General features: G+C 54.5%; 1 protein-coding gene across 1 annotated transcript; it reads left to right on the forward strand.

Moving 5' to 3' along the window:
* Positions 1 to 573: 573 nt before the first annotated feature.
* Positions 574 to 5,148, forward strand: Smim7 (small integral membrane protein 7). The gene is made up of 5 exons (XM_006989900.4): positions 574 to 690; positions 779 to 820; positions 1,523 to 1,575; positions 3,932 to 4,022; positions 4,467 to 5,148. Exons 1-5 carry the CDS (start codon positions 665 to 667, stop codon positions 4,480 to 4,482), a joined length of 228 nt encoding a protein of 75 aa, XP_006989962.1. The 5' UTR covers positions 574 to 664; the 3' UTR covers positions 4,483 to 5,148.
* The last annotated feature ends 3,935 nt before the right edge of the window (positions 5,149 to 9,083 follow it).

Genomic DNA, 9,083 nt, shown 5'->3' on the forward strand with positions numbered 1-9,083 from the left:
CTCGTCTTTCCAAGAGGCTCCACGAGTCGGAAGAACCCTCTTCTGTGGACCCCAGCCCAGACCCTGGTGTGCCATGGGGTCCACTGAGTCAGGGACCCAGAGGTGTCCCATTAGGTCGCATAGGTCCTTCGGGAGGCCCTACAAGCCAGGACCTCCGTCCATCCTCTGCGGACCCCAGCCCGGGCCTCGCGTTCTGTAAGGTCTGTCCGATCGGGACCGTCGGAACTGGAAGGCCCGTGGGGGACAGCAGCCCAGGCCAGGGGACGCCCCGACCCACACACTGTATGCGCTCTGAGCCGGGATCGCAGCCCTCCGTGGGCCCCTTTGAGAGTACAGTCATCTAGGCGCCCGTATCCAAGGAGCCCACCACGCTGCATTCCGCCTCCGGGGCGGCTCAGGGGTCAAGGGCACAATTTCCTTGCAGACGCGGAACCGGCCGCCCAGTCAGCGCCGGAGCGGAATCCACAGCAGGGAGAAGCCCCAGCACGCGACTCTGCGCGTGCGCGCGCGCCCCCAAGCCCCGCCCCACGGGTGACGTCGCGCCACACCCCCCCCTCGGCGAACCCCCGTCTATGTGGATTCAGTATTGGTCGCCTTGTGCGATTCTTCCCGCCCCCCCTCACAGCTTCCGTTTCCGGTTCTGGCGCCTGCTTCGGCTGTAAGGATGATCGGAGACATCCTGCTGTTTGGGTAATGAGAGTGAGGGGTGTCAGAGGCTGGGGAGTGACAGCCGGGCCGGGCGGGGGTGGCCATAGTGACCGTGACTGTCCCTCCACAGGACGCTGCTGATGAACGCCGGGGCTGTTCTCAACTTTAAACTGTGAGTAGGCCGCGCTGGGCGGTGTCCCCACGTCCAGGCCCCGCCCACGCCCTAGGTCACGGCTGGCCCCGCCCCGAGCGCGGGCCCCGCCCCGCTAGCCTTCCTTCTGGCCCCGCCCCGAGCGCGAGCCCCGCCCCGCTAGCCTTCCCTCTGGCCACGCCCCGAGCGCGGGCCCCGCCCCGCTAGCCTTCCCTCTGGCCCCGCCCCCGTGCTGCCTCCCAAGGCCTTGACAGTTCCGCGCCGCCCTTGGGACTTTAAATCTGTACTCTGGGCCTGAAGATGGCCCTAAGTTCGATCCCCGGAGCCTGCGTGGTAGAAGAGGAGACCCGACCCCTGTGGGTTGTCCTTTGACCTCCACACAAGTGCTGTCGCATGGCACACTCATTCCTCTCGCTCACAAATTAACATTAAACAAAAAATCTGCACCCTCGGTACCTGGGGTGTCCTGCTTGCACCTCCAAAGAGCCTCGGGCTCATCCCTCACGAATGCATCCACAGTGGCCACTCGGATGACCCCTGGCTGCACGCCCAGCTGTGACCGACTAGGCGGGTTGGTAGTGTCCCTGAGAGGGGTGTATCACTACCCCAGGTCACACAGCAGGTCGGGGGCAGGTCATGGCCTTCCGAGCTGGGTGTCAGGGTCAGGAGACCCAGTGGCGTCTCTGTTCCACGCGCGTGGGTGTCACCTGCTGCTCTTTGTAGGAAAAAGAAGGACACGCAAGGCTTCGGGGAGGAGTCGAGGGAACCCAGCACAGGTAAGCATGTCTTCCATGTCGTCCTGCCTTCTACACCTGCACAGTCTGGTTCCTGCTCCCTGTTCGCTTTCACCAGCCTGCGCTTTTCAGTCTTCTTCCTTTTGTTGTTGAGAGTGGTCTGGCAGAGCCCCGAGTGCCCTCCTAAGTGCTGGAGTGACAGGCGTGCCCACCGCATTGCCAGCCACTGAGCTGGCCGCTCTGACGGTGTGAGAGAAAGTGGTCCTGCCCCGTGGGGGGGGGACTGCAGAAGCAGGTGGATGGGGCGTGGCAGGGCCCGTTCGGTGGCCAGTGCCGTCACGATGGAGCATTGCCTGAGGTTGTAGGGGCAAGAGGCAAGAGTCAGGCTGGAAACTGGGTTTTCCTTTTCTTTTTCTCTTTATGGAGGCAGACTCTCGTGTGTCCTGGGCTGGTCGCGATTTTATTTGTAACCTAAAGTAGCCTCAAGCTCTTGGTCCTGCCTGTACGTCCTGAGTGCTGGGGTTACAGGTCCGTGTCACTGCTCCTGGTTATCAGGTGCTGGAAATGGAGCCCAGGGTCTGACGCATGCTGGGCAAGCACCATTCATCTTCCCACCCTCCCACTCTCCCACCCTCCCACCTACCCTCCTATCCACCCAATTGATCCTCCTATTGACCCATCCGTCCATTTGTCTGTCTTCCGTCCATCACTGAGAAGCTGCATCTCCCCTTCCCTCCATGGGTGGGCTGTATCAGGCCCCGGGGCTGGGCTTGGCTGGTCGGAATCCGAGTTGTAGTGACGGGGAGTTTGGACACGAGCTCAGGAATGGTCAGACTGCGGTTGGCATCAGTGGAGTAACGGCACCTGGACCCCGTCTGGAGCCTCTGCCTCCCCCACATGCTGTCCTCCCAGCGGCCCCTCCTGCCCACCCTGCCTGGCACCTGTGCCTAAGAGCAGGATTCTACTTTTATGTGTGTGCGGGAGCGCTTGTGTCCTGTCATGCAGAGGTCCGCTGCAGAGGTCCGTTCTCTCTGTCATGTGGGTCCTGGGCATCAAACTCGGGTCCCCAGGCTTGGTGACAAGCGCCCTTCCCTGCCAAGCCGTCTCGAGGGCCCCAGTGGCTGTGTGTTTGTTTTTGTCTTTGGTAAATTTTTTGTTTTGTTTTTTTGTGACAAGGTTTCTCTATGTGGCCCTGGCTATCCTGAACTCTCTCTGTAGACCAGGCTGGTCTTGAACTCACAGAGATCCCCCTGCCTCTGCCTCCCGAGTGCTGGGATTAAAGGCGTGCACCACCACTGCCCGGCTGTTTCAATTTTTTTGAGGCAACATCTCACATAGCCCAGGTTATGCTCAAACTTGGCGGTCCTGGTGAGTGCTAGCGTTACAGACAGGTGCCAACATGCCTGGGCTGTGTCTCACAAAACATGCTTTGGTATTTTTCCCCCATTTAAACGTGAAGTTGTTGTCGGGCCATGAAAACAGTGAGTTGAGTGTGGTGGCACACACCTGTCAGCCCAGTGCTTAGAGAGAAGATTCAGGAGGATCAGGACTTCAAGGTCATCCTCAGCTACAGAGTGAGTTCAAGGCTAGCCTGAGCTACATGATAACCCTGTCTCCAAAACAAAGGAAAGCCAAACAAAATCCTGCAAAATCAGGGCAGGTGATGGGCATCTGTGACCTTAGCTGGTGGAAGGCAATTCAGGCAGCTCCAGCCAGCCTCTGCCCTCTACTGAGACCCAGTCTCAAAAACCAAGTTCAGAGGCTGCTGAGATTGCCCAGCCAGCAAAGGCAGTTCTACCAGTCCAGACAGCGTGAGTTCAATCCTCAGGTCCCCCATCGGAGGAGAGAATTGACCCTTGCAGTCTGTTCTCTGACTTGAACATGCCCTGCTGTGTAAAAGAAGTCAACATTATAGCTGGTGGTGGTGGTGGTGGTGGCTCCTAGTCTCAGCACTCGGGAGGCAGGGGCAGGCAGGTCACTGTGAGTTTGAGACCAGCCTGGTCTACAGGTGAGTTCCAGGACCTCTCATACCACACTGAAAAACCTAAATAAGCTGGGCAGTGGTGGCACACGGGAGGCAGAGCCAGGCGGATGGATCTCTGTGAGTTCGGGGCCAGTCTGGTCTACAGAGTGAGATCCAGGACAGGCACCAGAAACTACACAGAGAAAATGCTGTCTGGTGCTGGGTTCCGGGGCTCATGCTGCCCTCTGCCCCATATCAGCCCAGAGCTGGCAAGTTCTCAGTCTAGCACACCCAGGCCTGATAACTAGAGCCCATGTCCCAGGTCAGACTCTTATTGGACAGACTTAAGTCACATGCCCTTTCCAGCACCAATCAGAGGTTTGGGGATTGGCGTTGCCGTGACGGCCTTCTGAACCATGCTTTCTGGATTTACAGGAGACAACATCCGGGAGTTCCTACTGAGCCTGAGGTACTTCCGGATCTTCATCGCCCTGTGGAATGTGTTCATGATGCTCTGCATGATTGTGTGAGTCCCGCCGTGCTGGTGCTCCTGACCTTTTCATTGTGTGTGTGTGTGTGTGTGTGTGTGTGTGTGTGTGTGTGTGTGTGTGTGTAGGTCAGAGGACAGCTTGTGCGAGTCAGTTCTCTCATCCATTTTGTGGGTCTTGGGAATCCAGCCCAGGTTGTCAAGCTTGACAGCAGGCACCTTTACCTGCTGAGTCCTCTCAAAATGAATCTAGGTGATGATCATGGAATATAATCCCCAACGGTGTGTTTGAGATAGTGCCTTGCTATGTAGCCCAGGCTAGCCAGTGCCTTGCTGTATGGGCCAGGCCGGTCTTGAGTGTGGTCCTGCTTGGCCTCCAGAGTGCTGGGATGGCCAGCATGCATCACCACACTCAGCGTGTGCTGGGGTTTTTACAGCAGCCACTTCCCATCCTCATGGCCGTTTTCCTCCCTGACTTTCCAGACTGTTCGGCTCCTGAGAACCCAGAGCTCACCTGCTGGACGTTGAGGCTCCGTGTCTGTTCCTGATGACTTCAAGAATGTTTCTCACCGGAAAACCAGAGACTTTCCCAGAAGGCTGGAACTCATCTGGGTGGAGAATGTCCACTTCCCAGCCACCTGACCCCCATCAGCTAGAGTGCCGCCTGTGCTCTGGGGTTCCAGGACAAGGCCATGCTCCTCAGGAGGAGGACACACCTAATTGTTCACTTGTCCTGGCATCCCGCCTCCCCAGCACCTCCAGAAGCCTGTCCTGGGCTGTCGGGTTGACTTGTCAGTGGTTGTAGTTTGATTTGTACGGACTGTTCTCAATCGATGTGATCAGGCACTGGATGCAGGGCTGGCTGTGACCGTGAGCAGCCTCTTCTGCACAGCAGGGTCCGTCCGTGCTGGTAGACCTGACGGGGCCAGCGAAGTCTTGCTTCCAAATACTTCCCACTATGACAGGGTCTACCTGGGACAGCCGAAGTCACCCCAGGACTTGAAGGAGCTGGTCCCCTGCCCATCTTTAGACCCTAAGCTGTTAGCCACAAAGGGTCTGGGTGACATGTTTGGCTTCTCTGGAAGAGGCCTTTGGAACAAGTTAGCAGACACTTTGCTGTGCTTCAAGCCGGTTATTAATAAAGTGACTTTGGGGCCACCCTCCATCATTGCTCAGACTGTGACTTTATTGCTGATGTTGGCAGAGCTTAGCTTCACTGGTCTTAGTGGTTTGCCTTGATTTGGCTTACTGCATTGGCAGAGAAACCCATTACTAGGGACTCAAAATACTTATCCTCTGGTGCTGAAACCTGGAAGAGCTGGGCCTTCCCCGCTGGTCTCCAGTCACGTGGGCGTATCCCCTAATGGTCCCCCAGCAACGTGGGAAGCCACTCTCCTTTCCACCCTGCTTCTGCCACACCTGACCAACGTTTGCTCGCTACGTCGCCCATTCCCTAACCAAAAGCCTGTAAGAGAGACAGGATCTCTTCTGAGTCTTTTTATTTATTTATTTTTTTTTTGGTTTTTTGAGACAGGGTTTCTCTTGTGTAGCTTTGCGCCTTTCCTGGAACTCACTTGGTAGTCCAGGCTGGCCTCGAACTCACAGAGATCCGCCTGCCTCTGCCTCCCGAGTGCTGGGATTAAAGGCGTGCGCCACCACCTCCTGGCTTCTTCTGAGTCTTTTGACCTCTTCTGGGTCAAAGGCTTCCAGATCACCTGCCAAGGCTGCAGCAGCACCAGGTAACTCCACCCCATTCCCAGAGCAGGGACAGCCCCTGCCCCGTGGGGTTCCTTTATGTGGGAGACCCTCTGCACAGAGGCAATCCCACGCTACTTCCGGATGTAGGTTTATAGAGCCAGACATGGTTCTGTACCCTCTGTTCTTCAGCTAAAGGCTTGGGAATGGGTACTTGCGGGTCCAAGTTTGGTTCCCAGACACCCTTGGGGTGTCTTCTACAAAATTTATCCAAATTGGGCTGTCTCACAACATATATTGGTTTGAGCACTCCCATCCAGGGTTATGGCCTTTGCCTTCCCCCCTTCCCTGTTCAGTGTTCACCTACCTGCTCTCATGTCTTCACTCTAAGATGACCTTTCGCTTAATCATCTCCCAGCTTTCCCAGTGCACTAACTGCTGTTCCTGCGGTTTTCTCTTAGTGGCACACCTTGGCAGGGCCCACCGAAGGGTGCCCACTTTGCCCGGGCGCTTTGGTCTGGCTGTGTGTGAATTCTTCCCATAACAGATCCTTCTTTGTCCGTCCCGTTCACTCCCCTCCCCCAACAGACTGGGAGACCCACAGCTTCAGCTCCAGCCGCCTGTGTTCTTCACATTGCTCTGGCGGCCCTCGGACCTCATTTTCACTCTCAACTTCCTCACTCCAAAAAAAGCTTTTATATCTATGGTTTCTACACTGTAAACTTTTTTCCCCCCAAGACAGGGTTTCTCTGTGTAGTTTTGGTGCCTCTCCTGGATCTCGCTCTGTAGACCAGGCTGGCCTCGAACTCACAGAGATCTGCCTGGCTCTGCCTCCCGAGTGCTGGGATTGAAGGCGTGCGCCGCCACCGCCTGGCTTATTTCAGGATTTTTAAGTTGGTCATCTGACGTGGTTTCCTGAGGAAACTTTTGTGTGTCTTTCTGTTTAAAAAGTCCTGCCTGAGCCGGGCGGTGGTGGCGCACGCCTTTAATCCCAGCACTTGGGAGGCAGAGCCAGGCGGATCTCTGTGAGTTCGAGGCCAGCCTGGGCTACCAAGTGAGTTCCAGGAAAGGCGCAAAGCTATGCAGAGAAACCCTGTCTCCAAAAACCAAAAACAAAAACAAAAACAATAAATGTAGCAAAGCCAACAACAGAGCAGAAAACTGCTCTGTACCTTGACTGCTGCCGAGACCCTGTCCAGACTGTGGACAAGCAGGACACTGGGGAATTAACTGCCCCGCTTTGCCAAGACCAGGTAGGCCGCTCTATTCCTACTCCACAGGAAAGTCTGTCAGATCTTCTGGGCTTGGCAGCTGAAGGCTGATAACTGCCTTGGGACCTCTGTCCCCAGTGACTGCAGAGAAACCTGGGAAGCTGCCTAGGTAGCAGGAGGCTGTCTCACTCCTGCTTACTCGGGAGAGATCTATCCTTCCCAGATCTGCTGGTGTTTGATGACTAGGGTATGATAGATTTACCAGTTTAACAGCTACCCCCGCCCCCAATCCCCAAGGCTAGAACCACCTTGGTAGCTCATTAGTTAAGTTTCCTGTTAAAAATACAGACAGGTTCGCCTCGTTCACAGACTTCATAGTACAGGATAAACAGGTTTCAGATGTAACTTCGGAGGTTCAGTTCAGAGTTTTAGCATTGATTAACGCAGTTTTGATAAATTGATAGAGCACTGACTACAAATAGTTTTCAGACATCTTTATATTTCTGTGGATTTCAGTGGTCCCAGCTTTTAGGACTGCATAGAGGCTTTTTCAGCTGTATTGTTTCCAGCCACATATGGCAAAACTCTGCTGCAATGCCAGCTCCTCCCCCTCTGAAACAGGTTAGCCTTAAATAGGGTATGGAAGCCTGCAGGCTTGTTCAACTCTGTTCCTCCTCTCTCCCTCCTCACCTCCCTCCCTCCTCCTCCTTCACTCACTCAGCCTCTTTTGTTCAGTAAATTTCCTCTGGTTGTCTTCTAAGCATAAACTCAAAGATATGTTTCATCGAACTAAAACCAGGCTCAAGAAAAATGTTCATGCCTTCTAACCCAAAGACATAGTCTTTGCTATGACACCAAGGTATAGATCTGTTCCAGCTGTTTTACAGACACCTGCAGGTTCCCGAGGAAAGAGTTGTGCTACTGTATCAAGAAATCTGGCCTAGGGGGAACTAGTATCAATCTCTAGAGCCCTACTTTAATCCAATCCATCTTTGAGCCCAGATTTTACAGGTCCACTCTTCCTGATATACATGTGCCAAGGCTAACCCTCAGGGGGCCCTCCAGATACACCAGTCCCTGCACCAATTTCTGAGGACACAAACCAGGCGAGGACTGGCAGGTTGACTTTGCCCACAAGTCCACTCACTCATAAAAAGCTCCGTTATCTTTTAACTCTTGTTGACACCTTTACAGGATGGATAGAGGCATTCCTCACCTCCAGGGAAACAGCAGATGTGATATCTCAGATACTCCTGGAACACATCGTCCCCTGATTTGGCATGCCATCCTCCTAAGCACCTGGGACATCAGTGCTGGTACCATGTCTCCAGGCTCAAGTGAGCACCTATCCAGGATAGATGGTCTGTCCAGCAACTGGAACCCTCCATCCTCAATTTTTCCAAGTTGTCCCAATGAAGGGCCTGTCTGCTCTTCTGCCTGGCTCACTCATCTTTGTCAGTACAACCAGGGCACCTGTCCATTCCATTCTTACTAGTAATCTCCACTCTCCCCATGGCTAGTCCTGTTCACAGGGCCGGTGATAATCTATTTTTTTCCTCCTAGCAACTTGCCTTCTCTGCTTCCTCAAGAAACGGATCCCTGAGGTCTCCAGGACAGCAGTTAACCAAATGCTTCTTCACCCCTACCTCCTGCTGAGTGTGAACCCACAGACTCTACCCACATCGTCCCATGCCAACAGGAAGTAGACAGACTTGAACTGGTGCCCGTGTATCTAGAAGGTTGGGATGTTTAAGTTGGAAGCTTCGCTCCAGCCTCATTCCAAACCCCACCCCCTCTCAGAAAGTCTGCCAAGCAGCAGCCCCTCCCCCAGAGCTACTCCAGACCATGCCTACCGGGGATTTAAGCTCTGATCCGTAGACGTGCCATGTGGTTTCTCCTCTTCCCACGAGATCACCGGGAATGCTAGCTCAGATTAAACCTGGCCTGATTAATTCAGCTCGATTTGTTTACTGCATTGTGGAGAAACCCATTACTGGGGATTCAAAACACTTATCAGGCGGTACACTCTGAAGGCTCACATTTCCAGGTCTCTGTTTGAATGAGGCAAGCTCAATGCTGAGATGCATGAGGTCCAGAGGCTGCCATGCTGTCAGTGGGGAGATGAGGGACCATAGTCAGCATCTGAAGACAGCAGCAGCTGGTTTGCTGCGGGGTTCTTCATTTTGTTTTTTTG

Source organism: Peromyscus maniculatus, chromosome 17 (assembly GCF_049852395.1).
Source record: "Peromyscus maniculatus bairdii isolate BWxNUB_F1_BW_parent chromosome 17, HU_Pman_BW_mat_3.1, whole genome shotgun sequence".
NCBI classification, from domain to species: Eukaryota; Metazoa; Chordata; class Mammalia; order Rodentia; family Cricetidae; genus Peromyscus; species Peromyscus maniculatus.